General features: G+C 47.1%; 2 protein-coding genes and 1 non-coding gene across 5 annotated transcripts in view; all 3 read left to right on the forward strand.

Annotated features, from left to right (window-relative positions):
* LOC115642642 (zinc finger protein 436-like) overlaps positions 1-27,798 on the forward strand; it is a 936,374-nt gene that overhangs the window by 586,939 nt on the left and 321,637 nt on the right. The window lies entirely within an intron of this gene.
* LOC115642615 (zinc finger and SCAN domain-containing protein 2-like) lies at positions 10,961-12,062 on the forward strand. The gene is made up of 2 exons (XM_030546254.1): positions 10,961-11,074; positions 11,437-12,062. The coding sequence occupies exon 2, from the start codon at positions 11,490-11,492 to the stop codon at positions 12,060-12,062; it is 573 nt and encodes a 190-aa protein (XP_030402114.1). The 5' UTR covers positions 10,961-11,074; positions 11,437-11,489.
* TRNAF-GAA lies at positions 27,129-27,201 on the forward strand. Its single transcript has one exon. It is a non-coding gene; the product is annotated as a tRNA-Phe (tRNA).

Genomic DNA, 27,798 nt, shown 5'->3' on the forward strand with positions numbered 1-27,798 from the left:
ATGGACACCACAATTAAACAGCCCTGCAGCCTGAGCTGTGTGAGCCCAAGTCGGCGGGCACAGGCCAGCCGCCGGTGTCTGACTGCAGTGTCGACATGCCCACAGGGACAGGCCTTGCCACAAAAGGCTCAAAGGCTAAATAGGCCAATGGTGGGAGGCAACTCTCCATTTTACAGATGGGGAAACTGAAGCTCAGAGAGCTAAAGTAATTTGCTCAAGTTTCCATGGAGAATTTGGGGCAAAACTGGGAACTGAACCCAGATTGTTTGAATTCTTGCCTCTCCGCTTAATCCCAAGCCCAGCGTGTGTGTGTGTACAGCGTTGTTTTGGTCTGTCTTTGCCTTGCATTGGCTTGCAAGGGAGACTGTAGAATTTCCTTCACTGAAGGTTTTTAAGACCAGGTTAGAGATCCACCAGTCTGGGAATGTCTAGGGATTCTTGGTTCTGCCTCAGCACAGGAGGCTGAAGTAGACGACCTCTCAAGATCCCTTCCAGGCCTGCATTGAAATAATTCTCTTTGTGCTGTGCCCTGTTCTACGCTGAGCTGTTTTGCATGGTGCCATTTGGAACTGTGATTGCACCATGTTGTGTTGAAGTTTTATGGTGTATTGTTTTGCCTCAGCTTGTTTGGTGCCTGAGCTGTGTTAGTTTGAGTTGAGCTATTTTCCATTGTGTACTTTTGTCCTAGGGTGTGTTAGTTTGCATTGTGTTGCTTTCTTTTCCTTTGTCATTATATGCTGTGGAGTGTAGGTTGTGTTTTTTCCCCCCTGAATTGCCTGACATTATGTTGTGGTGGGTTTTATTCTGTATGTTGTGTTTTTATATGTATATATTGCATAGCATCCTAGAAGTGTGGGGCTAGATAGGACCTCAAGATGTCATCAAGTCCAGCTTTCTCTGCCGAGGCAGGACCAAGTATATGTAGATTATCTCTGACAGAGCTTTGTCCTACCTGTTCTTAAAAACTTCCAGGGAAAGAGACTCCACAGACCCTCTTCTAAGACTGTTCCAGAGCTGAACTACCTTAGCTCTGGTGACACGCACACAGATTTTAGTGTTGAGCAGCTCTGGAGTGAGAGGAGACCCCAGTGAGTGGGCAGCTGGGTAAAGAGACTAAACTTGGGAGGAGAAATATTGACGTGTTCAAGGTCACCCAGGCTATCTGTGATGGAGCTAGAAATAGATCCCAGTTCTAGTGCCACTGTCCTGCTGTTTTGGGCACTGAAGATCTCTGCCACACTGGTGTTTTAGGCACTTGTGCAAACCCTTATTGTAGACAGAATTTACACTAGTGCACTCTGATTGGTACTGGTGCACCATGTCCCTGTTTGAAGGTTTGAGGGGGTAGTGGTGGGGGGAAGTGACCTCACAGAGGCTTAGGGCTGGCTGACCAGTGCAGCTGGTAAGGGAGGGGCAGGAGTGAGTGCTGGAGGTATGAGCCAGGAGCACAGCCGCACGGGGCTAGACACTGACTTCTCTTGACCCAGGGGACACACCCCCAGCAAGGTGGTTTGTCCATGGATGCACAGGCTGTCTTGGCAGGGCAGCTCAGCTGCAGTCCCTGCACAGCTCTTCCTGCAGCCTAATACAGTGTGCTCTGCGGACCTTCCCAAGCTGCGAGTGCCGGGGCTCTGGAGTTAACAGGGTCTGTTTCTGGCTCTGTCACGGACCTGTTTAGTGACCATGGGGACATCACAGCCCCTCTCTCTGTAACGCTGTCTTCAGTGACTCGAGAGCACGAGCACCAGCCTCAGGCACACTGTTAAGAAGCAGGGCACAAACCCCAAATTGGTTGTGAGGTCTGTATGGAGACTTCACCAACCAAGAATCCAGTGTAAATGCTTCAGGCTCTGTAACAGCATTAATATGGAATCACAGACAGTTCCCTTGGGTGACCCCATATATCTCACCACGCAGGTGAGCTCACCTTTGTGACAGATGGTCCCTTGCACCAGGGGTTCTCAGCCTTCTTCTTTCTGAGCCCTCCCCCCCACATGCTATAAAAACTCCACTGCCCACGTGGGCCACAGTAACTGGTTTTCTGCATATAAAAGCCAGGGCTGGCGTTAGGGGGCAGCAAGCAGGGCAACTGCTTGCGGCCCATGCCACAGTGGCCCCCACAAAGCTACATTGCTTAGCCTTTGGCTTCAGCCCTGGTGGTGGGGCTCAGGGCCCTGGGCTTCAGCCCCATGCAGTGGGATTTCAGCTTTCTGCCCTGGGCCTCAGAGCGTCTAATGCTGGCCTTGCTTAGCGGCCCCCCTGAAAGCTGCTCATGGCCTCCCAGGGGGCCCCAGACCCCTGGTTGAGAACCACTGCCTTACACCACAAATCACAGCAATGTTCAGATTACTGCCAGTCACTTCCTTAGGTCAATTGAATCTTAGATCTCACAACAAAGACAACACTTGTAGCCAGTCCTGTAATAACCTGTACTGAGATTTATTTAAAAGGAAATGAGTTGTTTACAAAGTTAAAGCAGGTTAAAGCAGATGGAGAAGAGTTAGTCTTAAATTTCAAAGGTAATAGAAGCTTCTATAATAAGCAAACTCTACATATTCTTTAGGACCAACCCCGGCTAAGCAGCTGGGCATCTCTTGTTTATGCCTAGGAGCTTTGCCCCCCAGAGTCCAGGCAGCATACAGGTAATCAGTTCCTTCTGTATGTGGTTTTTCATCCCTTTCCTGCCATGTGCTCTGAACTGGAAACTCAGCTAATGGGAAGTCAAGAGCACAACAACAGTCTTGTGTCTTCTTTAACATCCCATAATAGTTTCTCTGGTATTGATGGACCTTCCCTGCCAGGCAGGGTGTAATGCATTTGGTTGCCAATCAGCACTTCACCTAGGTAAAGTCTCTCTCCTGTCTGGTGATTTACAGAGCCACAGAGGCTCACAATGCAATTAGTCAGATATTAACCCAGGCAGCAACTCACAAGCATTCAATAAAGTGTAAACACTGAACAGATTCTTATGTTCACAGTCTGTACAAGGAGCATCTACTCATTTGGACTCACTGGGGAACCACGGAAAGAAACAAGATGTGCTGCGGCAAGAAGGCCCAGTCTCAGAGCCCCCGGGGTCACGCTTCCCAAAAGCTAAAACTAGGCCCAGCCCATGAAAGGGGCACTGCCAGGAGAGACTGTATAAAGGCTGGAGCATCAAACAACTTAGTTAATCTGAGAGAGCTGCCTTGGGAACAATGACAGGGAGAATCCCCAGAGTGACTCCTTTGATTCTGCTCATCTCTGGCCTTTGGTTCTTAGAATCACAGAACTGGAAGGTACTTCGAGAGGTAGCTAGTCCAGTCCCCATGCACTCAAGGCAGGACGAAGTATTATCTAGACCAGGAGTGGCCAACCTGAGCCTGAGAAGGAGCCAGAATTTACCAGTGTTCATTGTCAAAGATACGGTAATATGTCAGCAGCCCCCCATCAGCTCCCACCCCCTGCTCCCAGCACCTCTCACCCATGGGAAGCCTCACTAATCAACACACCTTCTCACTCTTCCTGATCAGCCGTTCGTGCGATGCAAGACACTTGGGGTAGGGGGGGAATGGAGCGAGGGAACTGCAGGTTCAGGGAAGGGGTGGACTGGGGGAAGGGCCTGTAGCTGAGTAGTGAGCACACCCAGCACACTGGAAAGTTGGTGCCTGTAGCTCCAACCCCGGAGTTGGTGCCTATACAAGGAGCCGCATATTAAATTCTAAAGAGCCACATGTTGACCACCCCTGATCTAGACCATCCCTGAGAGGTGTTTGTCCAGCCTGCTCTTAAAAATCCCCAATGATGGAGATTCCACAGCCTCGCTAGGCAATTTATTCCAGTGTTTAGCCACCCTGACAGGGAGTTTTTCCTAATGTCCAGCCTAAACCTTCCTTGCTGCAATTTAAGCCCATTGCTTCTTGTCCTGTCCTCAGAGGTTAAGAAGAACAATGTTTCTCCTTCCTCCTTGAAACAAACTTTTATGTACTTGAAAGTTGATCATATCTTCTCCAGACTAAACAAACCCAGTTTTTTCAGTCTTCCCTCATAGGTCATGTTCTCTAGAACTTTAATCATTTTTGTTGCCTTTCTCTGGACTTTCTCCAGTTTTTCCACATCTTTCCTGAAATGTGGGGCCCAGAATTGGACACACTACTCCAGTTGAGACCTAATCGGTGCAGAGTAGAGCAGAAGAATTTCTCCTTGTGTCTTGCTTCCAATACTGCTGCTAATACATCTCAGAATTATACTTGCTTTTTTTGCAACAGTGTAACGTTGTTGACTCATATTTAGCTTGTGATCCACTGTGACTCCCAGATCCGTCTCCGCAGTGCTCCTTCCTGGGCAGTCATTTCCTGTCTTGTATGTGTGCAACTGATTGTTCCTTCCTAAGTGGAGTCCTTTGGATTTGTCCTTATTGAATTTCATCCTATTTACTTCAGACCATTTCTCCAGTTTTTCCAGATCGTTTTGAATTTTAATTCTATCCTCCAAAGCACTTGCAACCCCTCCCAGCTTGGTATCACCCGCAAACTTGATATGTGTAACACAGATACTCTGTTACTGGGAGGGTTTCACAATGTCTAAGGGGGTTACACCCTGGTGGGAGGGAGCTAGGCCTGTACTGGAATAAGGTCACTCTGCTTCCCAGTGTGGCAGAACCTAGAATGTCCATTACCAGGGAAAAATCCTGTGGGGAACTGACATATGGAAAGGACAGAAACCCTGTCTGAATTCTCTCACATTGCCCTTCTCACCCTGGCAGGCTACAGAATAATGTCCACATTTCGCCCCAAATCATCCCCTCCTCCCAGCGGGAAGGAAATGGCTGCAATGGAGCTGGCTCAGGTAAGGGATTATCAGAGAGCTAGTGGTGAGTTCTGCTTGGAGGGAGAGGAGCAGTAAATGTATAGGAGGGTGGGAGCTGCTAGATGTGGTGGGAGCCAGGAACTATCTAGGGTGTGGAATGGGAGGGGAAAGGATGTGACAAACCTGCTGAGGCTTGTGTACTCTAGGGTGTGATGGGTTGTCACCCCGGGGTGCAGTCTTGGGGGCTTCTGGAAACCACTGTGCCCTCTAACCCTCAAGCTAGGCTGGCCCTTCTCACACTGCTTTGCTGGAGATTCAGCCAGCCTCTCCAGGGCCTTTTATCACCCAACACGACAACAAGCGGCGCCATGCAGCCAACTAAGCTACCTGAGTGCATTACCTAAGCCACTCAAGGACAGCTAGAAGACAACAGCCAATTTTCCAGCGATAAGTGTTAGCAAACAGATCAAAGCAGATTACTTAGCAAACAACCAAAATCTCAAACTAAGCCTAACATACTATCTGGCTAGAATTTGAATTAGCAATTTCTCATCCTGACTGATGGTACAAGCAGTCCACTAAGTTTCCATACACAAGCTAGAAATCCCTTTACCCTGGAACCAGCACTTCCCCCAGTTCAGTCTTTGTTCCTCAGGTGTTTCCAGGAGTTCTCTTGTGTGGGGAATGAGGCCAAGAGCTGATGTCACACTCCACCTTATGTGCCTTTTCCATATGGCAGGAACCCTTGGTTCCAAACTCAGTTCCCAATCCAGTTTATGGAAAAATACAGGTATCAAAATGAAGTTTAGTGTCATATGGTCTGGTCACATGCCCGAGCATGGCCTGCTGAGTCATAGTAGCCATGACTCATAGGCTGGCTGAAACGTTCACAGGAAGGCTAAGCTCTTCCATGGTCCATTGTCTTTGTTGATGAGCCATCAACACTGTCTGGCTTCTTTGTTGTACCTGAAAGGCTTTTTGTGGATGTTACCCAGAATAAGCACATTTGAAATACAGATACATAGTCAATATCCATAACTTCAGGGACGAACATGATACATGCACACACATAGGACAATCATATTCAGCAAATCATAACTTTTCCAATGACACTTAACATGACGCATCTTGCACAAAATGTCCTTGCACGTAATTATGTCCTAATCATTTTATAATCATACCACTATACTGATGTAGTGTCAGGGCCTAATTTCAAGGCACAAGAGTTGGGAGTGGAACTTCCCCTCTTCGTGGAACAGGAAATAACCCTCTAGCCAGGGCTGGGAAAACTTCCCAGACTCCCAGTGCTGAAACCTGAAGCTATTGACACTTCATTAGTTACCACCGCCTCCAATCTTCGTGGCAACTGCAAACTTTATCAGTGATGAGCTAAGAACCAATCCTTGTGGGAACCCCCTAGAAAGGAATCTACTTGACCATGATTCTCCATTTACAATCATAGATTTTAATCTATTGAATGTATGCTGTGTTTATTTTGTATCTTTCTAGTTTTCTAGTCAAAATGTTGTGCTGAACCAAGTCATATCCCTTACAGAAGTTTAGGTATATTTCATCAATACTATTAGTTGCAACCAAACTTTTGATCTCATCCAATAAGGATATCCAGTTACTTTGATTGGATCTATTGTCTCTGAACCTTTGTTAATAGGTACTAATTATATTAACCTCCTTTAATTCTTTATTAATTAAATCCATATTCGCTGCTCCATTATCTTGCCCAGTATCAGACTAACACTCTTGTAATTAGCTGGGTCATCTCTTTTACACTTTTAAAATATTGGCACAGCATTAGCTTTATTCCAGTCTTCTGGACTTTCCCAAGTGTTCCAAGTCCTAGTTAAAATCAACATTAACAGTCCTCCACACTCCTCCACTAGGTCTTTCAAAACTCTTCGATACAAGTTATCTGGACCTGCTTATTTAAACATGTCTAACTGTAATAGCTGCTGTTCAGCATCCTCGTGAGTTATTGTTGGGATGGAAAGAGTGTTGTCGTCAACGTCTTATATGACTTGCATCATCTGTTTTTCTCCAAATCCAGGAGTGAAATATTTATTGAACACTTTTTTACCTCTTCTGTATTATTTTGATAATTCTGCCATTTCCATCTAGTAATTTACCATTACCATTGTTAGGGATTATTTTGTACTTAATATACTTTTTTAAAACTTCCTTCTTATTTTCATTAATTGATCATTGATTTCTGATAGCTTTCCTTGCCAATTTTCTACAATTCTGACTTTCTAATGTCTATTCTTTACTATTGACTTCCCCTTTCTTCCATATATTTTATTTGGAGAGTGTTGGGATTCCTACCAGGGAGCCACCAGCAGGGTCCAGAGACAGCCCCATCTCCTATATCAAGCCCTGTCTAGTAGCTAGGTGATAAATGTGATGACCCTGCCTTCATCTGTTAGCTGGGAGACACAAAGATTCTCTCTTTCCACCCTCTGATGCCTCCTGGCTGCTCTAGGCAAGGTGGGGTGTGACTCTGTTAATGTGTCTCCCAGAGCTTCCATTTCCCTGATGCTGCTGTTACATGAATAGTGGGGTTGTGAGTGGGGCATCAGATACTGAATGTTGGACTCTTCCTCTTTCAGGGGCTGGTGACTTTCGAGGAGGTGGCTGTGTATTTCACCAGGGAAGAGGGGGCTCTGCTGGACCCCACTCAGAGGGCCCTCTACAGGGATGTCATGCAGGAGAACTATGAGACGGTGACCTTGCTGGGTAAGGAGTCCTGTTCCCTGGGTTATTAGAAGCTGTGGGGTCTCTAAAGAACCTGAGTATTAATAATTTTATAGTTTTATTTGTCATACAAGTTTTGACAAGTTTCCTTGTCCCCCCTTTTTTGCCCTATCTCCCACCCACTGGTATCATTTTTGGACATGTGCCTTTTTGGTGCCGTCAGTCATTTTAAAATTGCATTTAATGTGTCCTTATTGGATACATTAATAACTACATTAATAACTGTAGCTGTCATGCCTTTTCCTCATTTTAAGAGGAAAATATGCCACGTATAGAATTCTAAATTGAGTAAATAGGTGTATGACTCATGCATGGCTTGTGTGACAGTCAGATGAGCTCCTCTTTCGATAGAAGAGCGTATAATGTTTCCATTCAGGACTGCACTGGTGAAGGGAGAACAAAGCTGTGGGAGGGGCGGAGAAGGGGAGGAGTAGATAATTCTGGGGTGCCAGGACATTGGGAGGGTGTGTGCAGGGTTAGAGCTAAGAAGCAGCAGGGAGGGACGAGGTAGTGAGAGGTGAAGAGGGAACATAGGAATCTCCCAGGGTGCCGGGAGGTGGTGCTGGCTGAGAGTAATGGGAAGAAGTGGAGAGGAGTGTGGAGGAAGGGTACCCAGGAAGTGGCTCAGTCTCAGGTGTTGAAGCTAAGTGGCCTGTCGTTGTGGAAGAGTGGGACCCCTTGGGGGTCTAGTGCACTCAAGGGGTACCTCCCAAGGACTGTTTAAAAGCCAGGGCATTGCAGAGATCCTATGGATCCATGACAGTGTGCCAGAGGTTAAGCCTTATGGGGAAAATATATAAAATAAGAAAAGGATCTAAATGTGTGTTTACCATCGCTCCCTGTCAGTCCTCATGGGAATCTCTTATCCGTTCCAAAGTGTATTAAAACCTTCCTTAAAGGCTTACCTCTTGGTTATCAGGTCATGTCCATTTGTTAGAGGGTTTTCCCTTCACCCTCTCTCTTCTCTGGTTCTTGTCACGCAGACAGCAAGCAGCAGAAGGCCAGAAGTCTGAAGCACATATAATGCAATGTTTATTGGGGTTATTTCCAAGTAAGCATATTCCACTACCCTCATTAACTTACACCTAGGAAAATTAATTATGCAGCAGACAGAAAGAATTAGAGAACCAGACTGATTAACAAAGTAAAAGTGGTGGCCATAAAGATAAAACAATACAGAAGTGAGGGTTTCACAGCTACAACCATTGATAAGTGATTTCTTGCCAGATAGGCTGCTATCAAACTAAGTTTTCTTTAACCATCTTAAGATCTGTTTCTTTATCTGGTGGTGATGGGCACTATCAGGACAGGACTGACTTCCTAACAGCCCAATAGCACCTTATTTCAGTGTGACTGGTTTGGGATGTGAGGATGTGACCCTTCGCTTCCCAGCTTATGGCTGCCCCTGCTGCTTAGCCAAAGGCCTTAACCTAAGAACAAGGCCTCAGCCTATCCTAGAGAGAGAAGGCCCATACACCGGCAGACTGTGATTTTGATTCTTAGCTAGTTACAGGGGTATAAAGACAAAGTGATAAAAATACACCTAAGTTCTTAAAGTATAGGCTTTACAGGCAGACCTGAATATCTCTATTCTAACAATGGGTTCTTCCCCTTCCCCCATTCTTTGACTGTCTTGTCTATTTAGATCAGGGGTTGGCAACCTTTCAGAAGTGCTGTGCCGAGTCTTCGTTTATTCACTCTAATTTAAGGTTCCGCGTGCCAGTAACACATTTAACGTTTTTAGGTCTCTTTCTATAGGTCTATAATATAGAACTAAGCTATTGTTGTATGTAAAGTAAACAAGGTTTTTAAAATGTTTAAGAAGCTTAATTTAAAATTAAATTAAAATGCAGAGCCCCCCCCCCCCGGGACCAGCGGCCAGGACCCGGGCAGTGTGAGTGCCACTGAAAATCAGCTTGCGTGCGGCAGGTTGCCTGCTCCTGGTTTAGATTGTAAATTCTTCAGGGCATGGGCCATCTACTGTTCTCTGTTTGCACTTTGCCTAACACAACGGGGACCCACTGTTAGTTGGCTCTTAGGCACTAAGGTAATGAATATGATTTATTATAATAATAACTCTCCTGCCACTTTGAGCCAAGGAAGGAGGCCTTGGGATGCGGAGCCTTATTTGGGGTGTGTTAGTAATGTTGATTTGATTTATCAACTTAATTTAATTTGTTTTGTAATTAATTTTAATTAATAATACTACTTAATCATATATATTAATTAATATGAGTTTAAGCTCGCCAGTTTGTTTGATCAGAAGATAAAAGTTCATGTTTCAAATCAGGTTCCACAGAATTGATAAAGGGACCTTTGGGGGTATGAGAGGAAGCTCACACTGAGACAGATCTAGTCATAATGACTTTTTATTAACATCAATGAAATAGTAAGTAAATTGTAAAACAGAGTTACAGAGTTACAATTGTATTACTGTTAGTCAAGAGATACATGTGATAATACAATATTATGTGCTGCAAACTTTGCTTACTATTCACACCCTGTTTTGATAAACTGGCATTGGCCTCGCCTCTGGCGGTTCCAGTTTCACACCTCTTGCAGAGGAAACTAATGCAAAGAGCTGTCAAAGCTACTTTGGAATTTACTTTTTAGCTTGACTAAATAATCTAATACACAAACTAAAATAAAGTTTAGAGAGACCAAGCTTAGCCGAGTCCCTTTTGAACTTAAAAGTTTGAAAAGAAAATAAATGCGGCCTATTGCTGGCTAATAGCTGTCATAGATGGACAGCATGAATACGGAGTTGAAGATGGTGAAGTGTAGTGAAGAAGGAGGGGGTCGAGGTGAGGGTGGGGTTACCATACTGAGGTAGGTTACCTCTTTTTATAGAAATAAATGCCGGAAATTCTTCCTCTTATGCCCAAATTTCACTCTTCCCCCATAGAAATGTTAGGGTACGCTTACTCCATAGGCTAGTATGTATGTGCGTATGGTTGGCAGGTATCTGCGCACTTGTGGGGTACTTGTTAAGTCTGTGAGTACAACTCTGAAAAATCCTCTTTGCCATTCTTCGTTGTCTGTTGGTCTAGGTAAAGGGTCTTAGAGCTAAGCATAGGCACTTGATTTGGGTATAGGAAAAACATTTGCTTTTCAGGATAAAAGGGCACAGGCTAGAGCTATGCTAACTTTGCTTTAGCTTAAAATGCAGGTTTGTGGCCTGTAGGTTTCTTGCATTACAGCCAAACTTATTTTTAATATGAATTAATAAACTTATCACAATATAATACTTATAAGAAAAGATATATTTATGCAGGCAAGCAGATTATTCCTGAGGGCTACATTTGTTACTGCCTAAAAATGAGATGGGGTTAAACTATGGAATATTCTTTGTGACATGTATCCCACAAGTTCCACTGACCTCCCTTGTTTTCTTTGCCTGCATTAGGGTTTCCTATTTCCAAACCTGATGTGATCTTGCAGCTGGAATGAGGGGAAGAACCATGGATCTGAGACCTCCAGAGCTCTGAGAAAGAAGTGCTCCTGAGAGCTGCCTTCACAGGTGAGGAATTGGTTAAACAATTCAACAACTGCTTAGGAATGCAGGAAATATTTGGATGCCCTACAAAGAGCCCATGAGCTCTTCAAGTTCAAGATTGTTCCCTGCAGATGTGAAATCATTATGGCAGATGTCACTCATGGCTTCCCTCCTATTATGACTGGCAACTGGCAGCGGGTCCCTTCCCAATCTCACTTTCCCCTGAGAGTTATGGTGCAATGAGGACCCAGAACTGATCCCTTCCTCTCTTCTCTGTGGAAGGGTTTGGGGAAAATCAGCACCTGATAGGTTTGATCTCTCCCACATCTGTTTTGGTTTGTTCATCCCTTTTTCCATTCCTCTCTGTGACATTTCCTTTTTCTCAGGCACAGGGAGTGACCTCTGTCTGGATTCTCTCTGTCTCCCATCCGGCGATGGGATGGTGAGTGAGAATGAGGAGGAGAAACCCCAGCAGGAAGACACTGTGCAAGTAGAACTACCTTGGATGTTATCAGGAAGATCCAAAGGGAATGTTTCCACGATTTGTGCACTCCCAGAAAACACACAAGCCTGTGAGACTCAGCAGAGGCCAGAGGAAAACTACAGTAGCCATTCAGACCTTATTCCACGCAACAGAATCAACTTGGAAGAGACACGCTCCATGTGCCATGAGTGTGGGAAAAGCTTCATTCAGCGCTCAGACCTTATCAGACATCAGAGAATCCACACGGGGGCGCTGCCCTTCGCATGCGCTGATTGCGGGAAAAGCGGCAATCGGAGCTCTCACCTTATCAGACATCAGAGAATCCACATACGGGATATGCCCTATACGTGCTCTGAGTGCGGGAAAAGCTTCAATCAGAGCTCTGTCCTGAGCGCACACAGGAGAATCCACACAGGGGAGATGCCCTACACATGCCCTGAGTGTGGGAAAAGCTTCAATCACAGCTCAAACTTTATTAGACATCACAAAATCCACATGAGAATGAACTGTTATAAATCCCTGGACTAGGACTGGCCAAAGTTGTTGGTTTTGTTTTGTTTTGTTTTGTTTAAAATCACATTTGCTAATTTCCACATGGTGCAAAAAGCACTATCTTCACCGTGGTCTCTCAGCTCCACCAGATCAGTTGCCTGCTTCTCCCTTTTGGAGTTCATCCTTCTTTGGGGTCAATCCTGTGATCTTTTCTATCAACTTTCCTTTTTAGTCATAGGAGTGTGTGTCCCTCCTGCCAGGAATGTTCATCAGCTCCAGGTGGGGGAGAGGTTTGATCCCAACAAGCTACACTGAAGCAAAAACTACCTGTGCCTTCCATCCACTAGGACTGTACATGGCGTTGGCTGCTCAAGTTAGTCATCTTGGTGTAAAAAGTTGTAGTGCAAATGCAGCCCAGGTGCAGTGGTTGGCATTAGCTTTCCCCTCGTCCTGACCTAAACTCCATCACTTTTCCTAGTCTAACCAAACCCTGAGCATCATAGTTATCCTGTTCCCCCATTTCAAACCAATTGTTAGTCATCAAGTTCCCCCTTTAGGAACCAATTGTTTCATTCCCAGTTGCTCTGATGTTGCTTCAGGTTGTGCTGGGGAGCAGATATTTTTACTACCGTTTTCCTCACTTAAAATATATTGACCTATAACAAAGAGCAGGAACAGGGCAGGGGTAGGGAAAAATGTCATTTCACCCTCTGTAACAACAGAAGGAGATAGGGTAAGTCAGAGGGATTCCTTTATTTCCCATCACCATCCCAGTCCCCCTGTTGTTCAATTGGTTAGGTCAGTATTTTTTCTAAAGGTCTGGGAACAGGATTCCCTAGTAAATGACTTGGAACCAAGTAAAATACCCATGCATTGGGCTCCCAAAGCAGTTCTGGCTCAGGCTCTGCAAGAGGTCGCTCCTGAAGATATCTCCTTGCTAATCAGGTGCATGTTGTCTATTATTTGGGAAATGCAGTCCCTATTGAGGTAGGGATGGGAAAAATGGAAGTGATGTTTCTATTCAGCTCAGCCCTGGGAGATGCTGCAAATGTGTAGAAAATGAAATCTGTGTTGAATGTGATAGTTGCAGAAAGATACCTACTTTTAATACATCCATGATATTTGGTAAAAGCAGCAAAGAGTCCTGTGGCACCTTGTAGGCCAACAGACGTATTGAAGCATGAGCTTTCGTGGGTGAATACCCACTTCGTCAGATGCATGTCATCCAATGAAGTGAGTATTCACCCATGAAAACTCATGCTCCAGTATGTCTGTTGGTCTATAAGGTGCCACAGGACTCTTTGCTGCTTTTGCAGATCCAGACTAACATTGCTACCCCTCTGATACATGATATTTGATGTTTTACAGGGATTCTAAGACACACCTCAATTTAGTCCCTAAATTAAATCTGTGCCACCAGATTAAAAAATAAAAGGGCATATTTGGGGGAGTTGTACCTCACTATGCTACTGATCTGTTGTGTGGTTGGTGAAGAATTCTACACTAGAGAAGTGTAAAATGACTCCAGGGAAGGTCCAAGATTTGACAAGAACTCAGGTAGAAATTGCAGGTACTAGTGGTTGATTTTCACCCCTGAGATGGAAGCTATGGTGACCTGTGGCCCTGGTAAACTATTTTTAGAACCCTGCTCCCTAGTTATGTGGCATTGGTCACACTCCTAAAAGGTGCCATGATTAAATTGGGCACAACTGTCTGTTACCATTTGGATCCAAAGTTTCATGAAGCACAGAGAGAAACGGCTGATTCCTTCAGAGCCATTCCATGCCTATGGGTCCCAATCTTGCTGGACAAGAAGCACTTCCATACTGGGCAATTGATGGCAGCCAGTGGGGGAATGCATCAGATTTCAAATTCAGACTGCAGGATACATGAATGTTGTTGAGTCCAGAGTCTGTGGTTTGGTCTCTTAGTTTTGCTAGTAAGTCTTATGCATTTGTATCACTTCTCCACCTCCTGCTACTCTGAAAGATTAAAAAGTGTGAAAATAGAGCACAGGTGGTTTTTCTCATGATGCAGCCTTCCCACATAGTGTGAGACCCCTTCCACCCACACTTCTGGGAGAAGCCCCAGGGAGAAATTAACTCACAGAAGTGGAAGGCTCCTAGGTTATTGTAGAATGTGACTTCACACAAAGCTGACTGGGTGGAAATGGGAATTAAGAGAGAACTGCCCTATAGGTTTATATTTTGAAATCTTTGATAAGTTGTTACCAGCGACAATGAAATTAAACATGAAGTTAACTAGTGTAACGTAAGAGGCTGATTCTGTGATAACTTTCAGTGTTACAATATAATTCAGGTTTTCTTCTAGTTCTCTCCTTGCCCCCTCCTACTGTCTAGGAAATGGTGACTAATCCTGAAATTGAAACCTCACTCCAAAGGAATTAGAGTGAGGGGAATATGTAAGAGAAATAGCATATATGAGAACAGAGACCCAGGATAGACTGTAGTTATTTCTAGTTCAAATAGAATTTATTTTGATACATTTTAAAGTAAGTCTTCTATTAGGAGAAAAATTACTGGAGAGAAGATGTGTAACCTTTTACCCAGTTACACAGAGTTCTCCAGGTCTCTTGTTTGCAAAGCAAAGATGTCACACCAGGCAGGAGATGTCAAAATCCGAAATGGTGATAGATGTGTGATGGGAGCTTTTCTGGGTTGTTTTTTTTTACATTTTTTTTTATTATGCGTTTAATTTTTGTTTTATTTTTGCAACCAGTTGTTTTTATAGGGCCTGAGGCCCCTTTTCCTTTTGAGCACAGCTGTTTAACCCTCAGGCCTAGGTCTGGAAACCTCCTCAGAACTGGCCTTGTGTTTCTTTCATGTTTGATATCTTTGGGGTTCACACATCCACACTACACGTGGTTCACAGTAACAGATACTTTGAGAAACCTCCAGGGTAAGTGAGCCTTTTCCAAACTGACATTGGCCCAAAGTCTGCCTCAATTCAGCTGGATTGGGGCAGTCTGTATCAAAGAAGTGGTTCACACCTGATTTGCCCAGAGACCTCGGGGGAGATGTGGTAGATAGGATAAGTAGGAATGACAACAATGAAGTTAAAGGTAAGAGTAGAAGACCTTATCTTGCAGGCCAGTAAGGATATGTCTGCACTACGGGATTATTCCGATTTTACATAAACTGGTTTTGTAAAACAGATTGTATAAAGTTGAGTGCACGCAGCCACACTAAGCACATTAATTCGGCGGTGTGCGTCCATGTACCGAGGCTAGTGTCGATTTCCAGAGCGTTGCACTGTGGGTAGCTATCCCGTAGCTATTCCATAGTTCCTGCAGTCTCCCTCGCCCCTTGGAATTCTGGGTTGAGATCCCAGTGCCTGATGGGGCAAAAAACATTGTCACGGGTGATTCTGGGTACAGCCTCACCCCTCCCTCCGTGAAAGCAGCAGACAACTGTTTCGTGCCTTTTTTCCTAGCTGAACTGTGCAAACGCCATAGCACAGCAAGCATGGACCCTGCTCAGATCAAGACCACAATCATGGACGTTGTAAACACCTTGCGCATTCTCGTGCAGTCTACGCTGAACCAGGACCTGCAAAGCCAGGCGAGGAGGCGGTGGCTACGGCAGAGCGGAGACGAGAGTGATGAGGACACGGACACAGAATTATCTCAAACCGCGGGCCCCTGCGCTTTAGAGATCCTGCTGGTAATGGGGCGGGTTCTAGCCATTGAACGCTGATTTTGGGCCCGGGAAACAAGCACAGACTGGTGGGACCGCATAGTTTTGCAAGTTTGGGACGATTCACAGTGGCTGCGAAACTTTCACATGCGTAAGGTGCGCATCCAGAGAAGCTTTGAAAACGAGTTTCATCACGGGCCAGGGTACGGTGTGACTTGTGTTTTTTTCCCCTTGATGAACCCCCCCCTTAATTGACTCATTCCCTGTACGCAACCCACCCTCCCCCTTCGATTACAGCTTGCTTAAGGAAATAAAGTCACTATCATTTAAAAATCATGTATTCTTTATTAAAAAGTCATTATAAAAAGAGGGAGAGAACTGACAAGGTATCCCGGGTGTGGTTTGGGAGGAGGATAGGAGGGAAAGAAGAGGCCACTAAAAATATTTCAAAGTAATGATAGCCTTTTGGTTGGGCTGTCCACGGGGGTGGACTGGGCGGGTGCATGAAGCCTTCCCCCACGCATTCTTACACCTCTGGGTGAGGAAGATATGGAACATGGTGAGTGGTGAGGGTGGTTACACAGGGGCTGCAACGGCATTCTGTGATCCTGCTGCTGTTCCTGAAGCTCCACCCGATGTCGGAGGATGTCAGTTTGATCACGCAGCAGCCCCAGCGTTGCATCCTGCCACCGCTGATCTTCCTGCCTACACCTCTGATCTTCCTGGCGCCACCTGTCATCTCGAGCGTCTCTCCTCTCCTCACGTTCGTCCCTCCTATCCTCACGTTGGTCCCTCCTGTCCTCACGTTCACTAGCATCTTTCCTGTAATTTGATACCACGTCCTTCCACTCATTCAGATGAGCTCTTTCATTGCGGGTCACTTCCATGATTTCCGAGAACATTTCGTCTCGCATCTTTTTTTCCTCCGCCTTATCTGAGATAGCCTTTGGGATGGAGTAGGAAGGCTTGAAAAATTTGCAGCTGCATGAGGGAGGTAAAAAAGGGAGAGAAGCATTCAAAAAGATACATTTTACAGAACAATGATTATACTCTTTCACAGTGAACAACACTATTCACCTTACATAGCACATGTGATTTCACTACAAAGTCGCATTTTGCATCTTAATATTGAGTGCCTGTGGCTCTGGTGTTAGAGATCTCACAGACACAGATCCAGGCATCAGAATTCAGCTTGCATGCGGCCATGGTAAGCCATTGTCTTTTGGCTTCTGCAGCCTTCATGTACACAGTGCCCTCCTTTCCCAAATACCAAGCAAAGCCCTTTCAGTGCTGCTTCTTTCCTGTTAACATGCAGCATCAGAAACCACCCCCTCATCCAATTCTCTGGGATGATCGCTTTACCCCTCCCCCCCACCGCGTGGCTGGTATCATGGAAGATCACCGCTAATCAGCCCCTTTGCCCCCCACTGCGTAGCTGGTAACAGGGAAGACCCCTGCCAGCCAAATGCGAAAAAGCTCAGCGCCATTACCCCTCCTCCCCTCCCTCCACTTGGCTACCTGCAAGGAAGGATTTCTTTTAAGCAACAGGCAAACAGGCCAGTAGGAATGGTCATCTCTGTCCCCTTAATTAAATTCCTGAATTTCAACCAGGTTACCATGAACGTTATCACTCTCCTGAGGATAACACAACGAGATAAAGAACGGATGTTTCTTGAATGCCAGCAATCACCGGGACCATACGCAGCTATGCTTTGTCATGCAATGATACCAGATTACTTGCTACATGCATGGCGTGGTCAAGTGTCCTACCATGGTGGATGGAATAAGGCTGCCTGGCCCAGAAACCTTCTGCAAAGGCTTTTGGAGTACCTCCAGGAGAGCTTCATGGAGATGTCCTTGAGGATTTCCACTCCATCCCCAGACATGTTAACAGACTTTTCCAGTAACTGTACTGGCCGCGAATGCATCCCAAGTCCTCAGGGCAAATCAATCATTAAAAAACGCTTGCTTTAAAACCATGTTTTATATTTACAAAGGTACACTCACCAGACGTCGCTTCCATGACTTCATTGTCTGGGCTACTGGCTTGGGAGGGCTGGGAGGATAATTCCGTCTGAGTGAGGAAAAAGCTCCTGGCTGTTGGGGAGAATGGAGTGCTGTGTCCTCCTCTTCCTCCTCCTCATCTTCCCCGGCTGCAGACTCCTCAGGCATGGCTGAGATTACCAACCCCACCTCGGAATCCACAGACACGAGAAGTCATTCTTCCGCTTTACTCTGCGTTGGTTAGGCCTCAACTGGAGTATTGTGTCCAGTTCTGGGCACCGCATTTCAAGAAAGATGTGGAGAAATTGGAGAGGGTCCAGAGAAGAGCAACAAGAATGATTAAAGGTCTTGAGAACATGACCTATGAAGGAAGGCTGAAGGAATTGGGTTTGTTTAGTTTGGAAAAGAGAAGACTTAGAGAGGACATGATAGCAGTTTTCAGGTATCTAAAAGGGTGTCATGAGGAGGAGGGAGAAAACTTGTTCACCTTAGCCTCCAATGATAGAACAAGAAGCAATGGGCTTAAACTGCAGCAAGGGAGATTTAGGTTGGACATTAGGAAAAAGTTCCTAACTGTCAGGGTAGTTAAACACTGGAATAGATTGCCTAGGGAAGTTGTGGAATCTCCATCTCTGGAGATATTTAAGAGTAGGTTAGATAAATGTCTATTAAGGATGGTCTAGACAGTATTTGTTCCTGCCATGAGGGCAGGGGACTGGATTTGATGACCTCTCGAAGTCCCTTCCAGTCCTAGAGTCTAAGAGTCTATGAGACAGGTGTGGGGTAGTGGTGGTGGACCCCCCCCTAGAATTGCACGTAGCTCAGCGTACAAGCGGCATGTTTTCAGCCCTGCCCCGGACCTTCCATTTGCTTCTTTGGTTTTCTGGTAGGCTTGTCTGAGCTCCTTAACTTTCACTCTGCACTGCACTGAGTCCCTGGTGTGGCCTTTCTCCAGCATAGCCTTGGAAATTTTTTCAAATGTTTTTTCATTTTGTTTTTTGGAACGGAGTTCTGTTAGCATAGAATCCTCTCCCCATATAGCGATCAGATCCAGTACCTCTCGTGCGGTCCATGCTGGAGCTCTTTTTCAGTTCTCAGGAGACTGCATTGTTACCTGTGCTGATGAGCTCTCCACGCTGGCCAAACAGGAAATGAAATTCAAAAGTTCATGGGGCTTTTCCTGTCTACCTGGCCAGTGCCTCCGAGTTCAGATTGCTGTCCAGAGCAGTCACAATGGTGCACTGTGGGATACTGCCCGGAGGCCAATACCGTCGATTTGCGGCCACACTAACTCTAACTCCGATAGGGTAATACCGATTTTAGCACTACTCCTCTCATTGGGGAGGAGTACAGAAACCGGTTTAAAGAGCCCTTTATATGGATATAAGGGGCCTCTTTGTGTGGATGGGTGCACCGTTAAATCGGTTTAACGCTGCTAAAATCGGTATAAACAGATAGTGTAGACCAGGCCTAAGACTATTCTGTTTATTCCCTCTGATGCATCTGGTCACTCTCAGGCAGCACACTGGGCTAGACGGACCATTGGTCTGACCTACTGTGACCAGGTTTGCATTCTTATGCAAGCCGTTTATGGCCTTGTCTAACTGGCAAGTTTCTGCACAGTAAGGCAGCTTTCTGTGGTGTAACGTCTGAGGTGTACACACTGCCAAGCCACTCAGAAACGGTGCAGTTGCAGCACTGTAAAAAAAAAACCCAACGAGAGACGTACAGCTTTCTGCATCGGGGCTACAGCACCACCGTGCCAGTGTAGACACCCTGGTCGATTACAATGCTGTGATTGGGCTCTGGGGGTTGTCCCACAATCCCTGTTCTCGCCTCTCTGGTCATCAGTTTGAACTCTACTGCACTGCCCTCAGGTGACCGACCGTGAACTCCACCCCTTACATGCCTTAGGAATTTTGAAAGTCCCACTTCTGCAGAGACTGATTACGGTTACAGACCCATCCTGAAATTACAGCAGGATATTTTAAAGCTTTATTTCATAGTAAAGTAACACAATTCAAACCTGTCAGCACAGAGGAGAAAGCACTCCGTCATTTCACATTTATTGCTACTGATCTCACTGACAAACTTCCTTTTCTCGGGGCTGCTCCCAGCACTTTAGGGAGTGTTTCCTCTTCTCCCTTCCAGCTGTGGTGATGAGACTGCAGCAGCTCCCCAGGGCCAGCTTTGCGCTTTCACTTACATCCTTCACTTGTTTGGATGAAGCCGTGTCTGCCCCCAGTTTAATTCACATCTGAGACCTCAGACACCAGCAGACAGTTACAAAGGCTAAATTCCCATCACCATCAGTGGGAGGCTATCCTGGGCTGCCAGAGCTGCAGGATTTACTCCATGGTCAGTCAAGGTGTTACAATAGCTGCACTCCTACATGGTGAGTACTGCAACCTATTACCAAACTGCTCTGCCATAGTCTGCAGGGTGTCCTGACTTTCTTAAAATCTGGCAGAAGAGAGACCCTGGAGTAGAGAAGGAAAAAAGTCGTCAGCAGTCACAGCCAGCAGGAGCAGGGAAAGTTCTGTTTGTTTTTAACTTCTCTCTCTGCTCAAGCCTTTAATCATTCCTGTGGCTCTTCTCTGAACTCTCTGCAATTTACCAGGGACAACAACCAACCAACCAAACAACAAACCAAACCAGGCTGTTCTGCCCAGTGTAACAATCTATTGCCTTCCAAGCTTGAATACAAATCAGCTCATTCTGTTCACCCAAGAGTTCCACTTTAAGGGCTTTTTGTTTTCTGGTTCCAATCAAATCCTGTGCAACAGCATCATTGTTAACTCATCACTTGATCACTTCACATTCACAGGTTCACAAAGCTGGCAGGTCTAAGTCTTTCCTCCCACACCAATGAAAAAATCAGTGACAGAAAATGCCATAAAGCACTCGGCTGCCTTGCACAACAGCCTGGGGAAATACACGAGGGAAAGTGCTTTCCTCTCTCCTCCTGACTCTGGTTAACATTTCTGTCTGTCCTTGAGATCCTGTCACAGGGACAAGGCTTGAGGATGCAAATGACATGTTAAGGCTTCATTGGTTTGTACATTCCTTTACTCCATTAGTGATACGGGTGCATGAGCTCGAAACAATCCAGCTCTGCCTTTCACACCGGAGGCTGCTTCCAGGCTCACAATAAAATAAAAAACAAACTTTCTTTCTAACCTGAGCAAGTTGAATTGAGTCCTTGTCAGTTGATGAATACAGAGAGCCAGGATGACTTTCTGTCATCACATATTTTTTAGAGTAGATCGCATTCACTGGGTGAGTCTCCTGCTAGGAAGTGTCTATCCAGTTGCAGCACCCAGTACACATTCCCCACTTACAGACTCATCTTCAGTATATCAGCCACTGAACTTAGCGAGGGGGGAAGGTCCCAGTGGTAGGGCTCCAGCCTGAGCAAGCCCCTGTACCTCGAGCCTGGCAAGCCCGAGTCAGCCAGCCTGGGCCAGCTGTGAGGTTTAATTGCACTGCAGACATACACTTGGTGTCAAAATCCCAGCTTTCTCCCCAATGAATCAAGCCCTCATCCCCCATGTGACAGGCAGGGAGAGTCACCACTGTGCTCGTGAGGTCAGAACTGACACTGACCCTGCACAAGGACCTAGGGGAACGGCTTGGGCAGCTCCTTGGCCAGCTGTGACTGTCAGGAGACCCAGCGCGGCAGGAGCTGCTCTGGGTTCTCTGCAGGGGAGATTAACTAGGAGAAGGGGGGAGTTTGTCTCTGATTCACAGGGAGCTTTGCCAGAGTGGAGCCTGTAGGTCACATGCTAGGGGGCTGTGACAGGCACACAGGCTCAGTGCTCTGGAACAGCTCTGATTCAAACCCTGGCAGGAGCCTTGCCAGTGTGACACCCACCCCCAGGGGTGCTCTCACTAGGGGAAGCCTCCTTGGCTTCAGTGCCTCCTGGAACTGACCTTGGACCTTCCAGCACCCTGTTCCACACCAGGAGCTTCCTGTAGCGAGTCCACCTGAATAGGACACCTCGGAAAGCCTTACACTCCCCCCGGTCATGCACCCCCAACTTCCGCAGTGACCATCATGGGCAATGGGTGGAGCCCTCTTTGGGGAGGCTAGCCCCCGGTTCCACCCCTTCTGCCCCCCCCCACGGACAGAGCCCTGAGACCCCTTACCTCCTCCTGCAGTCCGAGGCCCCACCCCCCCATTGTGGCAGCCCCAAGACCACCAGCGCCCTCACTTTCTATGCCCCCATGGCCAGTGCCCCAAGACCCAGTCCCCCCTTCCAACCCAAGCCCTGAGACCTCCCCCACATAGCCTGAGACTTCCTACCGCCCCCCCAATGACAGGCGCCCCAAGATCCCCTACCCTACCCTCAAAGTCAGAGGAGCCTCATCCAGCCGGAGCCCTGAGCCCTCCTCCCACAACCTGCTCGGAGGAGCCCTGAGCTGGCTGGAGCCCCAGCAGCCTCATCTCCTCTCTGCAGATCCCAAGCCATCCTGCAAAAATTCAAAAGCTCGTCCCTTCTTCTCTCTTCTGGAAGAAGGATCTGAGCTTTTGCTATGGCCCATGCAAGTTCCAGGGAGATTACTAACATACCCAGGAAGCTGAAAAGCACATGCTGTCTCAGCTACCCCACACAACCTGCATGTGGCATAATAAAAAGCAAAAATTTCCCCTGCCAAGCCCACAACCGGGATCCCACAGCAGCAGCTGTGCTAGGGGAGGCAGTGACTCAGCCAGCATTGTAAAACAGAAGGTTTATTAGTGGTCTGGAATCCAGCTGGGAAAGTTCTGTGTTAGCACAGGAAGCAGGAAGATTCAGCAACGTCCATCTTGGGGAGACCCCGAACTCAGAGCCTGAGCTCTCTCGTCGAGTCCCCAACACAGCCGACTCCTTGCTCCCAACAGCCCAGCTCAGCCAGGCCCTTTTGTCCCTCTTCTGTCCTTTGTTCTGTTTCCCTGGCAACCTGCTCACCTGGCCTCCACTCTTTCTTTGTTCTCCAACTCATCCCAGCCAGCTGGCCTCTTGCAGCAGGTGCGCCCCGGCCATCGGTTGCTAGGAGACAGAATTTGTGGCCATTGTCTGGGCCCATGCAGCTGGACAGCAGCCACACCTGCCCTTTGGGGGTCTCTGCCAAGATTAAACACCCTTGTCCCACCACTGAGATCAGTGGTCCCAAAACACTTCAGGGTCAGGCCCCCTTTACCCCTGTCTATGCCCCCCATGAGCCATGCCTGGGAAAGGGGCTGCAGCTACAGGGGAAGGGAAGCAGACAGGGTAAGGGGGCTGAGGCAGAGGTCAGAGCAGGATGTGGGGGCTGAGACCCGGAGTGGAGCCCCCAGAATGGGGCTGAGAGTGGAGCCCCAGGACTGGTGCCTGCAGCCATAGCCAGCAGCTGAGACTGGAGCCAACAGCGGAGCTGGTTGGCTCCCCCTCCCCACCCCCCGATGGTGGCTGGCTCGGGCCCAATTGTATCCCCCTGAATGCTACTCCATTCCCCCTGGCAGGATGAATCTCACATTTTGAACCTCTGACCTAGACAATCATGCAACGAATAGGGAAAACTGAGGCATACATCATTTGCATATAAAGCATTCAGAAAATCCCCACTTCATCACAAGGGTGTCAGTGGGGTCTGAGTTGGGCAGCAGCACAGGGAGAGTGGGGAGGTTTCTCTCTGAAAAAATAAAACTGAAAAACATTCCCCCTGTGTTCCCGCAAAAACCTCTAATTTATCCCTTAACCTCTTCCCCATGAAAATCTCCACCCCTGCCCTGGCCCACAGAGAACCCCTCACTCCAACACAAATTTTTAACTTTTCTTACTTTTCCTAGGCCTTGTGCAAACATTTTTCCCATCAAAATGATCCAGGGCTTTTAAATTGAGAATAAGAGAACAAACTAAATCAAAACCAAAGAAACTGTTATCGACTTCCCCACCACACACAGTTAGGGTCTGAATTTTTCTACTGAAATGTTGAGACAACTCTCACTGCTCTTGTCCAGAAAAGAAACCAACCCCCCCCCCCCATGCAGTACCTGGGACATCTATGTCTGACCCACCAAGACTTCAGCTCCTTTGGGGAGATTTCCAGCTGCCCAATCCTGCTGCTATTCCAGGGGAGCAATTCCCGACTCCTGTCAGCATTTAGCTCAGCCCCGTTCTGTGCATCACAGGTTTATCTGGGAAAGGGCAGTGAATGGTTCTAGGGGTCAGTGATCCTCATCCAAATTAAGCTAGAACCTGAGACTCCTTCCCCTTTCCCAGGCTGTGGGCGGGGAGGCATTTCAAAGAGCTCTCGGAGCTATAACACGTGGTTAAGGAAAGAGAAAAAGCCTCATATCCCCCTCTGCTCTGGGTGCTGGGTTTCCTCCTGAAGCCTCTGCCCCCCACCTAGTGCCTATGGCTCATCCCTGCCCCTTGCTGCTGCTCCTTGCTATAGACTGTGAAAGGAGCGGAGGTAGCACAGGAGCCGTCTGGGGACGCATATCTGAGGCTTTGGGGAGACACATTGTCTGAGATCTCAGAGCGCTGTAAACCATGCAGCCACCCCCTCAATCAGGGGTCTGTTCCAGCCCTGAGTCTGGGCTACCGCGATCCCTCCCCCAGAGCAGGGTGCCCACAGATTACAGCCTGAAAATAGGCCTGTGAGACTAACTCCTGTTCTCCCTGACAGGGCCTCCCCTAGACCAAGTGGCATCCCAGGCAGGAAGTGCCCTCGGTGCCCCCCAGCCCTACTCCATATGTTAAACCATTAAATACCTTATTTTTTATGAGCAGCAAAGAGTCCTGTGGCACCTTATAGACTAACAGATGTTTTGGAGCATGACCTTTCGTGGGTTAATATACAGGACTCTTTGCTGCTTTTACAGATCCAGACTAACACGGCTACCCCTCTGATACTTATTTTTTATTGCATTTGTTGCTCATTTCATGATTTCGATGCACAATTTGGAAGCATGATTTTCTCTATCATATAAAAGCAGCAAAGAATCCTGTGGCACCTTATAGACTAACAGACGTTTTGGAGCATGAGCTTTCGTGGGTGAATACCCACTTCGTCAGATGCATGTAGTGGAAATTTCCAGGGGCAGGTATATATATATGCAGGCAAGCTAGAGATAATGAGGTAGTTCAATCAGGGAGGATGAGGCCCTGTTCTAGAAGTTGAGATGTGAAAACCAAGGGAGGAGAAACTGGTTTTGTAGTTGGCAAGCCATTCACTGTCTTTGTTTAATCCTGAGCTGATGGTGTCAAATTTGCAGATGAACTGAAGCTCAGCAGTTTCTCTTTGAAGTCTGGTCCTGAAGTTTTTTTGCTGCAGGATGGCCACCTTAAGGTCTGCTATAGTGTGGCCAGGGAGGTTGAAGTGTTCTCCTACAGGTTTTTGTATATTGCCATTCCTAATATCTGATTTGTGTCCATTTATCCTTTTCTGTAGTGACTGTCCAGTTTGGCCGATGTACATAGCAGAGGGGCATTGCTGGCATATGATGGTGTATATTACATTGGTGGACGTGCAGGTGAATGAACCAGTGATGGTGTGGCTGATCTGGTTAGGTCCTGCGATGGTGTCGCTGGTGTAGATATGTGGGCAGAGTTGGCATCGAGGTTTGTTGCATGGATTGGTTCCTGAGCTAGAGTTACTATGGTGCAGTGTGCAGTTGCTGGTGAGAATATGTTTCAGGTTGGCAGGTTGCCTGTGGGCAAGGACTGGCCTGCCACCCAAGGCCTGTGAAAAGGTGGGATCATTGTCCAGGATGAGTTGTAGATCCCTGACGATGTGTTGGAGAGGTTTTAGCTGGGGACTGTATGTGATGGCCAGTGGAGTCCTGTTGGTTTCTTTCTTGGGTTTGTCTTGCAGTAGGAGGCTTCTGGGTACACGTCTGGCTCTGTTGATCTGTTTCCTTATTTCCTCATGAGGGTATTGTAGTTTTGAGAATGCTTGGTGGAGATTTTGTAGGTGTTGGTCTCTGTCTGACAGATTAGAGCAGATGCGGTTGTACCTCAGTGCTTGGCTGTAGACAATGGATCGTGTGATGTGCCCGGGATGGAAGCTGGAGGCATGAAGGTAGGCATAGCGGTCAGTAGGTTTTTGGTATAGGGTGGTGGTAATGTGACCATCACTTATTTGCACCGTGGTGTCTAGGAAGTGGACCTCCTGTGTAGACTGGTCCAGGCTGAGGTTGATGGTGGGGTGGAAGCTGTTGAAATCATGGTGGAATTTTTCCAGAAACTCCTTCCCATGGGTCCAGATGATGAAGATGTCATCAATGTAGCGTAGGTAGAGAAAGGGCGTGAGTGGATGAGAGCTGAGGAAGCGTTGTTCCGGGTCGGCCATAAAAATATTGGCATATTGTGGGGCCATGTGGGTGCCCATAGCGGTGCCACTGATCTGGAGATATATATTGTCATCAAATTTGAAATAGTTGTGTGTGAGGATAAAGACACAGAGCTCAGCAGCCAATTGTGCTGTGGCATCATCAGGGATACTGTTCCTGACGGCTTGTATTCCATCTGTGTGTGGGATGTTCGTGTAGAGAGCCTCTACATCCATGGTGGCTAGGATGGTGTTTTCTGGAAGGTCACCAATGCGTTGTAGTTTCCTCAGGAAATCAGTGGTGTCACGGAGATAGCTGGGAGTGCTGGTGGCATGGGGTCTGAGAAGAGAGTCCACATATCCAGACAGTCCTTCAGTGAGAGTGCCAATGCCCAAGATGATGGGGCGTCCAGGATTTCCGGGTTTGTGGATCTTGGGTAGTAGATAGAATAACTCTGGTTGGGGCTCTAAGGGTTTGTTGATTTGTTCCGGTGTTAGTGTAGAGAGTGTCCTGAGTAGATGTTGTAGTTTCTTAGTGTATTCGTCAGTGGGATCTGAGGGAAGTGGCCTGTAGAATTTGGTGTTGGAGAGTTGTCTGGCAGCCTTTTTTTGGTAGTCAGACCTGTTCATGATGACAACAGCACCTCCTTTATCAGCCTCTTTGATGATAATGTCTGGGTGGTTTCTGAGGCTGGGGATGGCATTGCGTCTATCATATAAGACAGTACATGTTCATGCTAGGATGTGTAAATCTGCATTTATTGATGCCATATACAAGCAAATAAAAAAAATCATTTCCTTTAAGCATATAGAAACTTTTAATTTTAACGGTAACTGAAACGTGCTAATACCTAGAAATGGAACTGTCACCAGCACAGGGTGGGCCGGTGTTAAATAGTGTTACAGTAGGAGACAACATTAGGATGTTACCCCAGGCCTTTTGTTCAAAGGTCGCGTCTCTCGCCTTTCCCCGATGAAGTGAAGCGCAGCATTCGAGAGATCCAGAGACTAGTTGATGACATTTCCAAGTGCGAAAATAGCAAGTGATGTCCTTCTTGCATTGGCCGGAGTTGACTGGAGAGGTGGTTTATTGAGAATAAACTTCAAGGTGAGAAGCAGCAGCCCAAAAAGGGCCCCTTCAGGTGCTGATGTAGCTCAGCTGGGTGAGTGTTAGACTGAAGATCTAAAGGTCCCTGGTTCAATCCCTGGTTTCAGCAGGCTCTTTCATCCATCTTCCTGTAGCAGCATCCTGTTTCCGGGCAACACAGCAGTTCCTTACCCCATGTGAGTCCCTCATTTTGGGCTTCACTGTAGGAAAAGGCAGCATTGGCTCTCCCTTAAGCTGGAATCACAAGGGTAATGTAAGGACGACTTCCTGAGTGCCGGCTCCAGTCCTCTGCTCTGCCAGCTGACCCATCGAAGAGCTGCCGCCATTTTCTCCAGGTTCTCCCCTCAGTGTGTGCCAGGGTAAGCACCACCAAAGTGCAGGGAATTTGAGGGCAGGGACAGGGCAGCGCACTGTGATGGAGTTTCTGTAGTGTGGTGGTTCTCACGTTTGCCTAACCTGCAAAAGGGCCTCAGCCCAAAACTGGGCAGAAACATGCTGGCTTCCTTTTCCCAGCTCCCCTTGCTGTCCAGCAAGGCCTCCTCCTTCTGCCACTGGCCTGTCCCTAGGATAACCCTAACCCCCACACGATAGAGGGTGGTGACATCAGTGAACAAAGTACCTTGGCGTCAGCCTGGGGAAGCTCGAGTAATTAGGCCAGTCACCTTTTGAATGCTTGTGGCTTGGCCTCCTCTGCCCTTGGAGGTTG

This window comes from Gopherus evgoodei, unplaced genomic scaffold (genome assembly GCF_007399415.2).
Source record: "Gopherus evgoodei ecotype Sinaloan lineage unplaced genomic scaffold, rGopEvg1_v1.p scaffold_43_arrow_ctg1, whole genome shotgun sequence".
NCBI lineage: Eukaryota > Metazoa > Chordata > Testudines > Testudinidae > Gopherus > Gopherus evgoodei.

What these genes read in the sequence shown, in the direction of transcription:
- LOC115642615 (XM_030546254.1), top strand. Translation starts at nt 11,490, where the DNA reads ATGGTGAGTGAGAATGAGGAGGAGAAACCCCAGCAGGAAGACACTGTG.